Raw genomic sequence first — 17,228 nt, 5'->3', positions numbered from 1 at the left:
CAAATGACTGAAAACCGATTTTGCGAACCCTCTTTCTGTTAGGTTTACTACTATTAAGCGGTGGTTTTATCTCTAGTTTCCGCTTAGAAAAAAAGAGGAAGGCACAAAAAGAAGACACAGACACACTTTCTGAAGAAAAAAATAAATCAATATTTAAGCAAAAATAAAAATAAAGGAAACAGTTCAAGGTGTCAAGTTCAACTGAAAGAATGTGACTTATTAGAGACTAAGGTTAAAACAAAGCAAAACATCCCAAACACAGCAAGTAAACAAGCAAAAACGAACAAGTAAAGTAGGACAGAACAAATCTAGAGTTTTTTTTGATTAGGTCCTATAAACATATGAAAGACAATAGTTTATTGGTCCTTTTCAAAAAAAACTCTGGAAATCTTGTTGGTTTTGTTTTCGCTCCTGCAGACACCACCACAAACTCACTCCAATATACAAAACGCGTAGAAATCAATAAGAAAAACTATAAAAAAAAATTACGGAGAAGCTGCGAAACGAGAAACTCTCTAGATTGTAAGAAGCTGGCCGTGTTTTTTTTTTCTCACAGTGTGAGAGTGAGAGAAATGTTGACGAGAAGAATGCCGCGAAAATAAAAACATGAAATTTTTACACAAAACTGAAATGAACAAGCTGAAACAAACAAAACTCTAAATAGGAAGGAATATATTTTGTGAGAGACTATTTATACTTAAACATATTGAGCGATCGTTTTTTCTCGCTCCGCGGAAAAGAAGAGTTCATTGCAAACCAACACATTAAACAACACAAACAATTGTATACAAAAAAAAAGTTTTTGGGGCTGACGCGCAGCGCAGGATGCTGAAATGATCGACTATGAAATTTACAAAAGCGGAACAATCCCGTAATTAAATATTTAAAAAAAAATCCCCACCCGAAAAAATCCCTTATCAAACATTTCGGAAAACAAGTAAAAAATCAACAGCGACATTGTAAGTTAATCTATTTGAAACAACTACCCGATAAGTATCTTCTTATATTGAAAACAAACACATACACAAAAAAGAACAACCCCCCCACACACACACATACACACACTTAGGTTTACGAAGCTAGCGTTATATTGAAATAAAAATACAACCATCCAAAAAATAGGCAAAAAATATTAAACGTCTTTTTATTTCAATCAAAAACAATCCGAACGATCATAACACACTCCAAACTGAAAATTTAATAAAATATCCAAGAATTGAGAAAGTATATTCTTCACGTTGAATAAAACTCTATGTTCTCTGTTCGATTCTATCCTTTTTCGACCGCTTTTACATTTCTACACGCATAAGAAAACCTAGGTTGCAAATATCATCAGCAAGGCCTAGCTACATTGCGTGATAGCATTTCTGTCAAAATATGCACGAAAGACGCACAAGAGCAATTCTCCACCATAACCGGAAGTAGGATTTTATTTATGTATTTTTTTATTTGGTTCAAACTTTGTGGGGGCAGGGTGGCCACTCAAGTCGGGAAATCGGGAAAGTCGGGAAAAGTCGGGAATTGGCCAAAATCCGCCAAAAATCGGGAAAAGTCGGGAATTTATGATTTTTTGTTAAAAAGTCGGGAATTCTGAGCATACTTGTTTGAAAATTATTTTTGTACTCTTGAATAATTTTGTTATATTTTGTACAATTTTTAAATTGAATTCACTCATTTCTGCTTTAGTAACTTAATTTAAGGTTCTTTTCACTTTTTCAATATATTTGAGTATGGAAAAGCTGTTTAAGACATTCAAAATCTTTATGAATATTGCAGCCTTTGACACAGATTTTCATAATATTTTTTATGAATCAAATGATCGCTATTAATTTTTGTTCATCAAACAAGAGGTAAAGTTAATGAAAAACTAATATAAAAATAGAGCCTAATGGCCAGCTTAGAATTATGATTCTATTTCATTTTGTCACATAATTGAATATTTGAAAACAGATTCCAACTTGAGTTTGGCAATGGTTTTTTTTTTTTTTGTTAAATATTTTTAATTGTTCAACTAAATTCATTAAGTAATTTGAAATATGTTTTTTCCAAATATGTCCTTGAACCTTTTTGTGAGTATAAGTAAATTACCTACCATAGATAAAGCTTGATTTTCAGTTTTCGGAAAACTTAAAAATCGAATAAAATCCAAAATTGAAAAACTTTTTTACGTTTTGAAAACATAAAGAAAATATTGAAATTGAAAAAAAATAATCCAAGAAATTTTGAGTTATTGCAAAATTGTTTAAAAAAAAATGTCTCTTCAAACATTTTGCTTAAAATAAGTAGGAAAACATAAAATCATAGCAAACTGAATTTTCATTTAAAAAAAAACCGTTAAATACTGACCACTAGATAAAGTAATATTGATTAAAAAATTCAATATCAAAATTACAAAATTAAAAAGGGAACTTGGCAAAAACATTTTCTTTTTTGAATTCCTTGACATTTTTCTAAATCCTTTGAATGAATAATAACAGCAATTATGATTTAAAATGATGATGAAGTTTTTAAAAAATAGGAACGATATTTTAAGTTCAGTTATCTTTAACTTTTTGTCATTTCCAGTTGAAACGAAGTATCAAAAACTATACGTTTGCCAATTTAAAAAATAACATGGAAGTTATAAGTATTGTTGAACTTTCGATTATTTTTTCAAAGACTAATTGTTTGTGTTTCTACTCTGAATCATAATAATGAAATTACATTTTTGAAGTTTTTTTTTATTTGTTGTTTAGTTTCTGTATTTACAAAAAATGTCTAAATTTGGAATTTTTAATTTAATAATTCATTGAGATTTTTTTCTTTCGGTGGTTAATATTGATTTTTCTTATAGAAAGTTTGTTTGAAATCATTCTTTAGATAAGAAATGCCCATTATTTGAGCATTCTGGAAAAGTATGGAAAAAAGTCGGGTATTTGAAAATGGAATTTGAGTGGTCACCCTTTGGGGGCTTCCATAGTCAATTGTATGGAGTGCGTGGCCGAATGGTTACGCTGTCCGCTTTGTAAGCGGATGATTCTGGGTTCGATTCCCATCTGTTCCAACCTTCCATCGGATGAGGAAGTAAAATGTCGGTCCCGGCATTGGTTGTTAGGCCGTTAAGTCATTCCAGGTGTAGGAGTCGTCTCCATGCCATAAGTACAAACAACACACCAAACCAAACCTACTCCGGTGGAATCGCTGGCGGCGGTTGGACTCGCAATCCAAAGGTCGTCAGTTCAAACACTGGGGTGGAAGGTTCCTTGGAGTAGAAAGAGGTTTGGGTGCTCTCCCCATTCAAGCCTTCGGACTCCTAGGTTCGAGCAGAAACTTGCAATAGAGACCACAAAAGACCCGGGGGTCGTCAATGTGGATGGTTTGATTTTTTTTTGATTTTTGGGGTTCACCCATACAGGTCTCCATACAATTTTGGCAGCACTCCATACAAAAATTGTACGTAAATATTCGAAAATCTGTAACTGTGATCAAATTGGTGTCTTCGGCAAAGTTGCAGGTATTGATGAGCAATATTCTGAAAAAATAGGTGCAGGTATAAGCAAATTTGGGCGGTTTTTTACTAAACTTTTGTTCACAAATCATCAATTTCCCCAAAATATTTTTTTTTAATTTTTAAATTTTTTTGATGCAAAAATTTTGCCGCCGAGTTATGTTTTTTTGAAAAAATGTGAAGAAATGTGTTTGTTTAAAAAAAATGTAGTCATTTTTTCTTTGGCTAATGTTTTCAAGTGAAATTAAATTTGCAATCGAAAAGTACTTAACAGATTTTTTGATGAAGTGCACCATTTTAAAGATTCATTCCAGACTCGATTGTCCGAAGGCCTCGGAAAAAATTCACTTCGGATAAACGAATCACGAAAAAAAATTGTTTCTGTCTTATTTTTGATGTTCGAGTTTAGGTACCCATTGACTACTCTAAAATGATTTAGAATTCTAAAATCCAAGTTAGCGGCCATAGCAGATTGAAAAAAATAAATTATTTTTTAATTTAAAAGGCAATCAAACATTTAAATTTGACTAAAATGAGGTCGCAGAACTCGAATTAGATGTTTAAAGTAAGAAATAAAAAAAAACTTTCTTTTTGGTCATGCTTCGATTATCCGAAGTCCCATACAAATCTTCTGATAATCGAGGCTTCAGATAATCGAGGCTTCGGATAATCGAGTCTGAACTGTATAGCTTAAAGTTCAACTTTAATGGAGAAATTCCCGCTTTTCGTTTTTTTTTATGAATATCCATTCCTAAAAATTATTTTGCTGCGAAAAATTCAGAAAATGTTCGAAGAATTCAGAAATTTTCTGAACTTCTCAAAACAAATATTTTTAAGGAATGATCAATCATGGACACTATTTTGAAAAATAAAAACGAGAATTTTTCAGTTAATATTAAGTTTTAAGTGGCTATATCTTGAACGGTGCCTTTATCAAAAAATCTGTAAAGTACTTTTCGATTGAAGAAGTCAATGAAGTAAATCAAAATTTTGTTTTGACTTCCAAAAAAACATTTTTTTTTTTTAAATCATAATTCGACGGCAAACTTTTTGTTCATATTTCTCTATGGCGCAAAAGTTGCGATTTTTGTCCCCTAAATCATATAAAAAAATTCAAAAATGCGGATTTTGAGAAATTTCTTTGAGGTTAGATCAACAATGTCCATAAAAGTAAATTGTAGGGAACTGTCTCAGCTTTTCAAATTAACTTTTTACAGATATGGACGAGAATGGACACTATTTTAAAGAAAGGAAAAGAACAACATTTTAGAAAATCCCAAAAAATTACAAGAGTCTTTTTTCATTCCAAATTCAATTTCAAATCCAAATGATTTTTGAAACGCATTTTGAGGGAAATTTCAAACACTTGTTTTCAAAAAATCATAACTTGCTCAAAAACATACCATATGACTCAAAAGTTGGCATTTTTGGTCAAAAAAATTCAGTTGTTTTGCAAGAATTAGTTTCAAAATATCTAAGTTTTGTCAAAAATAAAAGTTTTTGCATCGTAAATTCACAAAAATTCAAAATATTTCTAAAACGAGTTCAAACATATAAAATGTGATTATGAACGCAGTTGATTAGATTTCTAATTTTATTAAAATTTTATTTTCTTTTTTGAAAAAAAGCAAAAAATGCAAAAAAAAATCAAAATTGGAATAACAAGCCAAATTTTCAACATGTGACTGAAAAAAGTGTTTAAAATACATTTTATACTAGTTCTGTTGTTTTGCAATCATGAGTTTTCTAAAATGTAAGATTTAACGAAAACAAAAAAAAATTGGCGAAAAAAAAACTTTTTGCGGTACTGCACAACGAAAATTTAAAAAAATATAGATTTTTGCACAAACCAAACATGCTCAAAATTATTCTAAACACAAGGGAAGGCATTTTAAGTTGATTTCAGCTGATTGCACTTAAATTTCCATTGAAATCTTATTTTTTTTTGAAAAAAAATGCCCCTTGATATTTCGGGCCGATTGTGAAGGGGAGCGGGTGGATAGGGGGTAACAAAAACTTTTAAAAATATTTGTACCAACAAACTATGAACTTTTTGCATGAGTTCAAAGCTTAAACATTCAATTATGTTTGGCTGAACATAATATTTTTAATCCGCCATTTTCAAAATATAAGGGTAATTTGATCCCCCTTTAACATTCTGAAGAAATCCCAAGAAACATGTTTCTTGTTCATCCACACTATAGATTTTCTGAGAGTTACAGAATATTCACTTAAAACCTTAAAATGTAACTTAAAATGTTCACACTTAGACCCAAATTGAGTAAGTTTACATAAGGTGATATTTTTTGTTTACTGAAAATTTGGTTCAAACTGCAGTTAGTCATCTTCAACTATGCTAAAACAAAGAAAACAGATTTTTTGGAAATTTTTGCAGCACTTTTTAGAAAAATGTAAAAAAAAACAAAATCCATACATTTTTTTTTTCTTTGTATTCTACAGTGCGTTTAGGTCAAATTTGCACATTTTTCTAGAATATGACTTATTTTTTTTTATCCATACGCTGGATCAAATTCTTTAAGAAAATTTTCTCATCTTTCGAAAAAGGTCAACTTTTTCCGTTGCCCAGCTTCAACGGAGGGAAACAATTGATTTAAGTTTAATTTAATTTTATTTTATTGCCTTCCTCACCTTACTAAGGAAAGGCTATAAAATCACTCCAAAAATGAACTTATTAATTTGACCTCGTAGACCCACCTTCACGTATACATATCGACTCAGAATCATGTTCTGAGCAAATGTCTGTGTGGATGTGTGTAGGTGGGTGGACCAAAAAATTATCACTCGATTATCTCCGGACTGGATGTACGATTTTTTACCGTATAAGTCTCATTCGATCCGTCTTGGGGTCCCACACGGAAAGGAGTTCCATCTAAAATTTAACAATTCAAATTAGCTGGCTTCAAATTGGTGAAACAGTGATTTTTTTGGTTGAATCAGCTAAAATTTCAGCTAAATTTACCAATCTGGGATTGGTGAAATAGCTAACCCTGATTGCTGATTTGCTTTCCAAAACTGACAGCCCAAACCAAAATGACAGGAGAGATTTTACCAAAAATAATGGTGTTTCAGCACAATTTTGCGTAAAATTACCAAAAAAACTAGCTGGAACCGGCAGCATGGATTTTTGACAGATCATCAGTTCGAGAACAAAACAAAGCAACGTCCTGTGTCGTGTTCGATCCTGTTTGAGCCGCTCAGTTCGTGAAGTTTTTTTTTGATGATTATGTGTGTTGTTTGAGTGCAAGTGCAAAAGGTGATAGAATGTGTTGTGTGAGTGAATAAATTAAAAGCCAGGAAGATTTTCTGCGGATCGGCACCTGAAGGAATGTTTCAGTTGATAAGGTGAGAAGTTTTTTGTGTTGAGGGAAAGTGGTTAGAAGTTGAGCCTCTCGTTACTGTTTGGACGATGCGTAGGTAAAAAAATGTACTTAACATAAAGTGGGGGCATCCCTAAACCACGTGAAAACATTGGCAGGGGAAAGGGGAGACTGGCAATTGTCCACACTCTACTTTTTTGTATGGACATCTGTCCACTTGGAGGGGCGGCTGGTACAGAATGTCTAGACATAGATTGGCCGATGTTTGACAAATCCGAACAAATAGGGCACCTAACGCCTTTAAAGCACATCAAAAAATAGTGTTAAATATTGTTAGAAACGAAGTTAAATGAAGTTCAATTAAGTTAAATTTAGTGAAATTAAGTTTAATCAATTTAAGTTTTATTAAATTAGTTAATTTTAGTTAAATTAAGAAGAGTTTATAAAAATAAGTTGAATTAAGCCAAAATTTAGTTTAATTCAGATAAATTCAGTTGAAAAAAGTTATTTTTAGTGTAATTTAGTTGAATTTGCCAAAATTTAGTTAAATTAAGTTGTGTTAAGTTAAATTTAGTAAAATTAATAAAATTAAGCAAAATTAAGAAAAATTAAGCAAAATTAAGTAAATTTAAGCAAAATTATGTAAAATTAAGTAAAATTAACTAAAATTAATTAAATTAAGTCAAATTAAGTAAAATTAAGTAAAATTAAGTAAAATTAAGTAAAATTAAGTAAAATTAAGTAAAATTAAGTAAAATTAAGTAAGATTAAGTAAAATTAAGTAAAACTAAGTAAAATCAAGTAAAATTAAGTAAAATTAAGTAAAATTAAGTTGTGATAAGTTAAATTTTGTAAAATTAAAAAAAATTAAGTAAAATTAATAAATTAAATTTAAATTAAGCAAAATTAAGTAAAATTAAGTGAAATTAAGTAAAATTAAGTAAAATTAAGTAAAATTAAGTAAAATTAAGTAAAATTAAGTAAAATTAAGTAAAATTAAGTAAAATTAAGTAAAATTAAGTAAAATTAAGTAAAATTAAGTAAAATTAAGTAAAATTAAGTAAAATTAAGTAAAATTAAGTAAAATTAAGTAAAATTAAGTAAAATTAAGTAAAATTAAGTAAAATTAAGTTAAATTAAGTAAAATTAATTTGTATTTTTGTATTTTTGTATTTTTGTATTTTTGTATTTTTGTATTTTTGTATTTTTGTATTTTTGTATTTTTGTATTTTTGTATTTTTGTATTTTTGTATTTTTGTATTTTTGTATTTTTGTATTTTTGTATTTTTGTATTTTTGTATTTTTGTATTTTTGTATTTTGTATTTTTGTATTTTTGTATTTTTGTATTTTTGTATTTTTGTATTTTTGTATTTTTGTATTTTTGTATTTTTGTATTTTTGTATTTTTGTATTTTTGTATTTTTGTATTTTTGTATTTTTGTATTTTTGTATTTTTGTATTTTTGTATTTTTGTATTTTTGTATTTTTGTATTTTTGTATTTTTGTATTTTTGTATTTTTGTATTTTTGTATTTTTGTATTTTTGTATTTTTGTATTTTTGTATTTTTGTATTTTTGTATTTTTGTATTTTTGTATTTTTGTATTTTTGTATTTTTGTATTTTTGTATTTTTGTATTTTTGTATTTTTGTATTTTTTTATTTTTGTATTTTTGTATTTTTGTATTTTTGTATTTTTGTATTTTTGTATTTTGTATTTTTGTATTTTTGTATTTTTGTATTTTTGTATTTTTGTATTTTTGTATTTTTGTATTTTTGTATTTTTGTATTTTTGTATTTTTGTATTTTTGTATTTTTGTATTTTTGTATTTTTGTATTTTTGTATTTTTGTATTTTTGTATTTTTGTATTTTTGTATTTTTGTATTTTTGTATTTTTGTATTTTTGTATTTTTGTATTTTTGTATTTTTTTATTTTTGTATTTTTGTATTTTTGTATTTTTGTATTTTTGTATTTTTGTATTTTTGTATTTTTGTATTTTTGTATTTTTGTATTTTTGTATTTTTGTATTTTTGTATTTTTGTATTTTTGTATTTTTGTATTTTTGTATTTTTGTATTTTTGTATTTTTGTATTTTTGAATTTTTGTATTTTTGTATTTTTGTATTCTTGTTTTTTTTGTATTACTGTATTTATTTATTTTTTAATTTGTCAATAGAATAACAAAGCCGTACTATAAGGATGATCAACTAGAACATAGTTTAAAAAGCCTGGAAACTATTGAAACATCCAAAAAACTTTGCTGGACTACCAAAAAACGTACCAAGAATAGCGGAAAATCATGCTACACCAGCAAAAAGTCTTTTTGAAAATAAAAAACAACTTTACAGGCAGCAAGGGATTTTTAAAATGATTTCGAAATTTCCAGTTAAAACAGTCGAAAAATTAGCTGGACTTACCGAAAAACGAAGCAAGAACAAAAAAGAAACGAGCTAAATCAGCCAAAAGGCTGGGTGAAGAATGCGTGCTTTGCAGGCAGCAACGGAGGCTTTTGAAAGAAAACTTGTAGAAATAGTGGAAAAATTAGCTATTCCAACCAAAACACCTACCAAGAATAGTGGCAAAGTTAGCTAAACTAGCTAAAAAGATGTGTGAAAATACCTGGCTTCGCAGCCATCAATGGAAAATTTTGAGAATGATTCCAAAAAAACTAGTTGAAACAGCCTAAAAACTTGCTGGGCTAACTATAAAACTTCCTAGAATACCATAAAATCTAGCTAAAATAGCTAACAGACCTTCTCAAAACATACAGCTTTTGAGACTGACAGCATTTTTCCAGCTTGCAAATTAGTAAAATTTACTAAAAATTTAGCTAGATTTATCATTTTTAGGACCTGGATCCAGCTGTCAAATCCAGGAATTTTTTTTAGGATTTCCAGCTAAAAAAAATCGTGGTTGGAAAAACAACCAATTTTTTTAGGGTTTTTAACCGAAAATTAGTAAGATTCACGATAAACCTTCTTTCCGTGCATAGGTTTCTATTTAAAATCAGCAAGTTTAGTTAAATACTTCAAAGGTTATGCTAAAAAAACGATATTGGCGAATGTCCGGAAGATTGTAAAAAGGGTGGTTTTCCTATCATGTTATACATTTTCAGAAAGGTATTAAAAAGACCTTTCCAATGAGCCCAAAACATTGAAGATCAGACAACCCTATCAAAAGTTATTAGCATTTAAGTGTTTTTTGTACACTTTTTGGAGGCCGGATTTCAGATATTGTGATAACAATCCAGACTTTTTTTTTATTAGGTCTTATAAACATATGAAACACAATAGCTTATAGGACCTTTTCACCAAAAACAAAACTCTAGAAATATTGTCTGAATCTTCCGTGCGAACTATCGTTGGATAGGTTTTTTATCAGACCTTGCCGATGAGCAAGAAATATTGAAGGTCTGCGAACACTATCAAAAGAAATGAGTACCTAATAAATTTGATTTGTTAAACATGTTAAGGGGGAATGTTGCTATTTTTACTGAATGTATTAACTATATGAATGTGAGGAAGGCACCAACCACCTAAAGGTGGATTAAGTTACGTTTTTTTTAAAAATAAAATCAACCTGCTGTGGCTGTGAATATTAGTACAAGTAAGTAGTTAGGTCAGGAGATAATATTTCATAAGGGCGTAGCAAAGTACTAGCAAAGTTGCTAGCGATTTGGCCAATCGCTTCACACAGCGATACAATACTTCGTGATTTTTTCGGCCTACGCCGCTCATCGCTTTCGAGAAATTTTTTCTTGAAAAAGTAATCATTCATTTCATACCTCCGTTTTCAAATTTGCGAGAGATTGTCAATCCTTACCTAGATTCCAACCAAAATTCTCAAGAAATGCATTTTCCCATTCACTTAATTTATTACCCAGTAAAACTCCGGATGACCTTTTCACTCCCATTCATTCATCCCAACGATGAAAGCTCGCAAATTTATTCCTTCACCTGGCCCTGTGTGCAAGTGAGGGCATTATCCCATAATTTTAACGTCCACGATAGCCGCTATCTCTCGACCATCGAATCACGATTTCCATCAATCTTCCATTTCCGGGAAGCTCGAAATTCGAACCAGGAAGCTGGTGGGCACTTCTTCACGAGTGAGAGAGTGAGACTTCAATTTTCTCATTCAATAAATATGAATAAATCATTTCCCCGCTTTTACAGCTTCCCCCATTTTTTTACTCCATCGAAAGGATGCTCCGAAACCGGGCGGAATCAATCGGGCTTTTAGTCGCGTTTCACGCGCTGCACCATAAAATTTACGTTGAAGATCTATAAATTGTGTGCAGAGACGAGGTGCATCCTGCTATAGCTTCGACATAAAACGACTTTTTATTAGATTATAGTTTAATACGAAAAGAATCGAGCGATGAGAGCACATTTTTAGCGTCTGCTTCTTAGGTATGACCTCCTCACTAGCCAATACAAAGGATTTCCAGTTTGACCGTCAATCTTGGGGACTCCAAGTTGGGGGTCAAGAAGACGGGTCGCCATTCCGGCGTTGGAGGAGGAAACTTTCGTAGTAACGAGCCATTTTACAACAAATTGAAAGTTAGAATGAAGCGCCAGGGTCCTGCGAGGAAAAAGGTGGGAAGTGGCGTGCATTTGCGAGGAGTTCTATCAGAGTCAAAAAGCTTTTCATAAATTTATGAACAAAACAATCTAAATCAGTAAAAGTATCTCCAAAGATTTAAAGTAAGTTTACAATAACCTTTTTCTTTATTTATTTTATTGTACAAGTTCTACGTCCATGCTGTAAATCCACTACAATACATCCTCAAGCAGAAAGCAAAAGCATGGAACTATACCCAGCACACAAGACTGCCGCTACAACTTGGTAGATTCGCGGACCAGATCAATCTATCTATCCCTTCCAATACACTCCGGAAGAGCTTGCCGACTTGCCGGGAAGTTCATCCGTCCTTGGCTATAAACCTTAGATAGAGCGCCAGGGGGAAGCAAGGAGAACGCGCACCCGACTGTATTACGAGCCAATTTCAACTCCGTTAATCGCTTCTTCCATCTCTTGCCGGGCCGGGAACTTTTCAATCCTGCTCGCCGTGGCAGCTTTCCTCGCGCGGGTGGAAAATTGTGGAAATTGTTTTCAATCTTTATCAAGATGGATTTGATTTGTGTGCTTTTCTTTCTATGAAAAAGCTTTTCTTTGTTTCGAGATTAAGAGAAAAAGTGATAAATTTTCTGGTTTGCAAGTCCATTTATCTTTGAAGCTTAACATATTCACCAGCCAGACCTCCAAGAAGCATTTCTTCATCACTTTGCATTATTTGCAATTATAATTTAATTTTCCTGCGTTTTTCTCCAACTGACAGATTCCCCCCGTCCTGAAGTTATGCAACAACACAATTCCGTCGTCGGCGAACCATAACCAACCAACCAAAGTCACCCCCAGTTCAGAGCGTCGGAAACGATGCCAGCACGATGTCGTCCCTGCGGAAGTCTGCATCGTTCCGGTCCCGAATTCCGGTGCGCCGGAGCAGAGTTTCCGCGCGGCGCTGCGTGAGTCCGCAGCCGTCCACGTCCACGTCCGTGACCAGCACCGGGTCGATCTACCAGGGAGGGGCCGATGGTGGCCACGGTCGCCCGCAGTGGTATGACCGCCGGTACTCGTCCTCGTCCAGCTTTTCCAGCAGTGACGAAAGCAACGACTCCGAGGCGCCACTCAAGGTAAGAAGGACAAAAATACAAAAATACAAAAATACAAAAATACAAAAATACAAAAATACAAAAGGGACCATCCATAAACCACGTGGACACTTTTTTGGGAATCTGTTACCCCCTCCCCCCTCGTGGACAATCATCCATACAAAAAAAAAACTTTTTTGTATGGATCGACAATCGCCATACCCCCCCCCCCCCCTAAAGTGTCCACGTGGTTTATGGAATGGTCCCAAATACAAAAATACAAAAATACAAAAATACAAAAATACAAAAATACAAAAATACAAAAATACAAAAATACAAAAATACAAAAATACAAAAATACAAAAATACAAAAATACAAAAATACAAAAATACAAAAATACAAAAATAAAAAAATACAAAAATACAAAAATACAAAAATACAAAAATACAAAAATACAAAAATACAAAAATACAAAAATACAAAAATACAAAAATACAAAAATACAAAAATACAAAAATAAAAAAATACAAAAATACAAAAATACAAAAATACAAAAATACAAAAATACAAAAATACAAAAATACAAAAATACAAAAATACAAAAATACAAAAATACAAAAATACAAAAATACAAAAATACAAAAATACAAAAATACAAAAATACAAAAATACAAAAATACTAAAATACAAAAATACAAAAATACAAAAATACAAAAATACAAAAATACAAAAATACAAAAATACAAAAATACAAAAATACAAAAATACAAAAATACAAAAATACAAAAATACAAAAATACAAAAATCCAAAAATACAAAAATACAAAAATACAAAAATACAAAAATACAAAAATACAAAAATACAAAAATACAAAAATACAAAAATACAAAAATACAAAAATACAAAAATACAAAAATACAAAAATACAAAAATAAAAAATACAAAAATGAGCAACTCTCTACTAAATCGGCCGATTTCAACCATTTTTATTTTTGTATTTTTTTATTTGGCTCAAACTTTGTGGGGGCCTTCCCTATGACCAAAGAAGCTATTTTGAGTCATTGGTTTACCCATACAATTATCCATACAATTTTGGCTGCTGTCCATACAAAAATGATACGTAAATATTCAAACAGCTGTAACTTTTGAGTGAATTTTCTGATCAATTTGGTGTCTTCGGCAAAGTTGTAGTATTGTTGAGGACTATTGAGAAAAAAATAGGTTCACAGATAAAAAAAATTCAGATATTTTAATCAACATTTTTTTAAAAAAACTCAATTTCTCAAAAGACGTATTTTTTGATTTTCGAGATTTTTTGATATGTTTAGGGGACAAAAAACCCGCAACTTTTTCAAAATATGCAATATTTGATACCCAAAGCGAAATTTGGTTTGCTTTTTCACATTTATAGTGTTTTTTTGGAAATATGAAAATTTTCACACATTAGCTTACTTTTTCGAAAATACTCAAATTTCCAAAATTTGCAATATTTTTTTGATTTGATTTGATGTGATAACCAACAGGGCCGCAAGGTTGACCTATGTAGTGGTTGGCAAGAATTACAGTGGCTCAGACTTAAAGGAAGCATCTTCAAAATAACTGCCGTATGAAGGGCCAAAAGGAGGTGGTTGGACGCGAACAAGCAAAATCACTCACGGTGTCCTCAGGGGAAGAGAATCTCCTTGCGACAGTAACCTCCAATAACTCCGAAAAAGTCTGCCAAAGCTGAAAAACAAGGCTCGCACTCTGTTGGCGCCTAAAAGGTCGCGGCAGACAGCTGGAAACTGACAGAGGTCAAAAGATCTAGTAATTAGACAATCCTTTAGAATTGTATAATTAATAAACTATTTCCCCCTAGTGACGTAGTTCTGGTCTTCCACTATCCACATCCAGTCTCCGCCATTACAGCATACGGTCCACTGCCCTGATGCTCCCTACCCAATCCCCGGCTTTGATTATAACTACTAATAAAAAGAAAAAACCTTGATGAGAAAAGGTCAATGCGGATGAAGAGCAAATCGAGCTCAGTATCTGTTCACAAAGACTGGTAGTAAGTGTGAAAAAAAACCCGATTTAATTCCACCTGGGGTGAGATAGAGCCTTTCTTACTAAAGAATATATCAATGGAAGAATTTCTTTCAATTCATAACATCGACTTTGTTTATTTATAACTTCAGCACAAAAGAAAGTCTTATGGTGAAAGCTAAGTATGATAAATGATATGTTTTCAAAAAAAAAAATGCAATTTTCACCAAAATAATATTTTTAATCGTACATATTCTTAATCAAACAAGCGTTTATGACAAACGCGAGCATAGTAAACTACCCATGCGCCAGTGACAACGCACACCGCGGTTTTGTTTTTCTAGCTTCGGTACGAGCCCTTTTGTGTGTTGGTATTTTGGTTCATCGTACCATCGTACCGAACAAAGCAGGCGCAAAGAAAAACCGAGGTACAAGTGAACCGCGTGTGCCGCACGGTGCAGGGAAGCTAGCCATTCAGCTTCTACGAAAGTGACAGAGTCAGAGATAGCTATTTTTACAACCGCACCACTACACACTCAATCGCGAGTACCTTAGGTAGAAAGCCATTGGCGTCGCCAGCATTGAAAACTTTGAAAACGATATAAACGATGAAAAGCTTAGAAAGCTCCTATTGGAATCCAATGAACCCTGTTAAATAAACTTACGAAATCACGAAAAAATGAAGTCTACTTTTAGGCGATTTTAGGAGCACACGGGAAACAAATTGATTGTAGCCGGATGAATGTCCTATGTCACAAAAGTTTTTGCATAAACATTGGACAGTTATGCAAAAACGGACAGGGCAAAAGAAACCGAAAAGCTACGATATCTTACATATTGAAGGAAACATCGGTAGACAAGCTACTACAAAACGAGTATAAGTCGAGCCACAAAATATATGCGCCAGCATTCTCGCGCCAGTATTCGAAGCTCAACTTGACAACTTGTCGACTTGGCGACGAAGCGTCGAAAATCGATGCAGTGTGATTTTTTGACGATTTTTCCGATGAAAATTCATGCTGAATCGTAATATTTACGAAGATGAAAATGACGTCCAGCCATAAAGTAAAACCTATACCTTTCTTTAGTAAGAAAGGCAAAAAGTAAATCGTTCTAAAAATTGATCGGGATTGCCGATAGATGTCAAATTTGTTTCAGATGCTCACTCATGGTCTGTACTATGAATGTAGAAAGAAATTTCGGATAAAATCAGAAATGAAAAATGTTGGCGAAGGTCACCAGGTGGGCTTTTACCTTTTTTTAGGGATTTTTTTTTTGTTAATCAAACGGCTCTAACTCCAGAACCAAATTATGAATCTGGATGAAAATTTGGGAGGTTGTAGAGCTCGAAAAATGCAATTTTTGAGATAAATAAAAGGTATGAAAATGAAAAAAATTGACCATATTTTCATTTGAAAACTGTGTATTTTGTTGAAAAGTCTGGCCACATCCGAAAACAGATGGATATTTCGAAATTTGCGCGGCAACTCGCCCAGGTTCAGCACACTAGCTTTCATCTGCATTCAGAAGAATCGAAATCGGATATATGGGAGCTGAGAACGACGCGACACAAAATTTTGCAAAATTTTACCACACACGAACATCACTCGACCTCCACGGAATTTATTTTCTCAAAATTCGAGGGTTGGAGATAGACGAGTTCTGTCAAGGTGAATCGATAGAGCGTCGAAAATCGATGCAGTGTGATTTTTCAAGATTTTTCCGATGAAAATTCATGCTGAATCGTAATATTTACGAAGATGGAAATGACGTCCAGCCATAAAAAAAACGAAGTTGACTTTATAGCTGTCGGCCACCATTGCTAGTACCAACCACTAGTGTCTTCCTTTTTATCTACAAGGACTTCGCCGCCCTGGGCTCCTAAGTGTATGAAAGTATGGCACGGAGCGACTGCGCCGAATACCCATATTTACACAAAGAATTTTAGAGCGCCCGCCGCGGGATTCGAACCGGCGACCTCTGGATTGGAGTCCAGTGCGCGGTCCGATTGATCCACACGGGCGGGACAACGTCCAGCCATAAAGTAAAACATATACCTTTCTTTAGTAAGAAAGGCAAAAAGTTTGTATTTTCAAAAGAAACTAATAAATTAAAAAAATATACAAAAATTCAATTCGTTTGATACCCGTATTGCAAATTATGAAAATTTGAGTAATTTTGAAAAATATGGTATTTTGTGAAAATTTTACAAAAATGCTTTGATAAAGTGAAAAAGTAAACAAAATTCCGCTTCGTTTCATACCCATTTGCAAGAAAATTTGAGTATTTTCGAAAAAAACGGTATTTTGTGAACAATTTGGAGTACATATTTATGCTTTCAAACTTCCTAGATTTTCGAAAAATGTATTCTTAGTGAAAGCATTGAAAATTTAACATGATATGGTTGAATTAATCGATTCTAGAAAGATTTAAAAAATTAGTTATCGTCCATAATCGGCGATAAGATTGTCGCCGATAGAATTATCGAAATAACGATAACGATAGATTATCGTTATCGTCCCGACGTCGTCAGACGACAATTTTATCCATTAACAATTTGGAAAAATACAAAAATGCCGTTAGCTATTTTCAAAACTGAACGGAACGTTTGGTGACAAAACATATTTCCGTTCCGGTTGTTCTACACACCGAGTTTAGCCACTCTCAATTTGGTCCTTCTCTAGTTTGAAATTTGATGCCTTCCGGTAATTGAACGATAACAGA

At 32.1% G+C, this 17,228-nt stretch overlaps 1 protein-coding gene across 2 annotated transcripts in view; it reads left to right on the top strand.

Annotated features, from left to right (window-relative positions):
- The window catches only part of LOC120427676 (uncharacterized), a 378,463-nt gene that overhangs the window by 141,574 nt on the left and 219,661 nt on the right, over positions 1–17,228 (top strand). For both annotated transcript variants that reach the window (XM_052706059.1, XM_052706058.1), the window contains one exon: positions 12,165–12,519. In XM_052706059.1, the coding sequence (XP_052562019.1) occupies positions 12,274–12,519 (246 nt within the window). In that variant the 5' untranslated portion in view covers positions 12,165–12,273. The remainder of the gene's footprint in view (positions 1–12,164; positions 12,520–17,228) is intronic.

Source organism: Culex pipiens, chromosome 1, assembly GCF_016801865.2.
Source record: "Culex pipiens pallens isolate TS chromosome 1, TS_CPP_V2, whole genome shotgun sequence".
Taxonomy (NCBI): domain Eukaryota; kingdom Metazoa; phylum Arthropoda; class Insecta; order Diptera; family Culicidae; genus Culex; species Culex pipiens.
The sequence above is the reverse complement of the archived record's forward strand: the minus strand, read 5'-3'. Positions and strand labels throughout refer to the sequence as shown.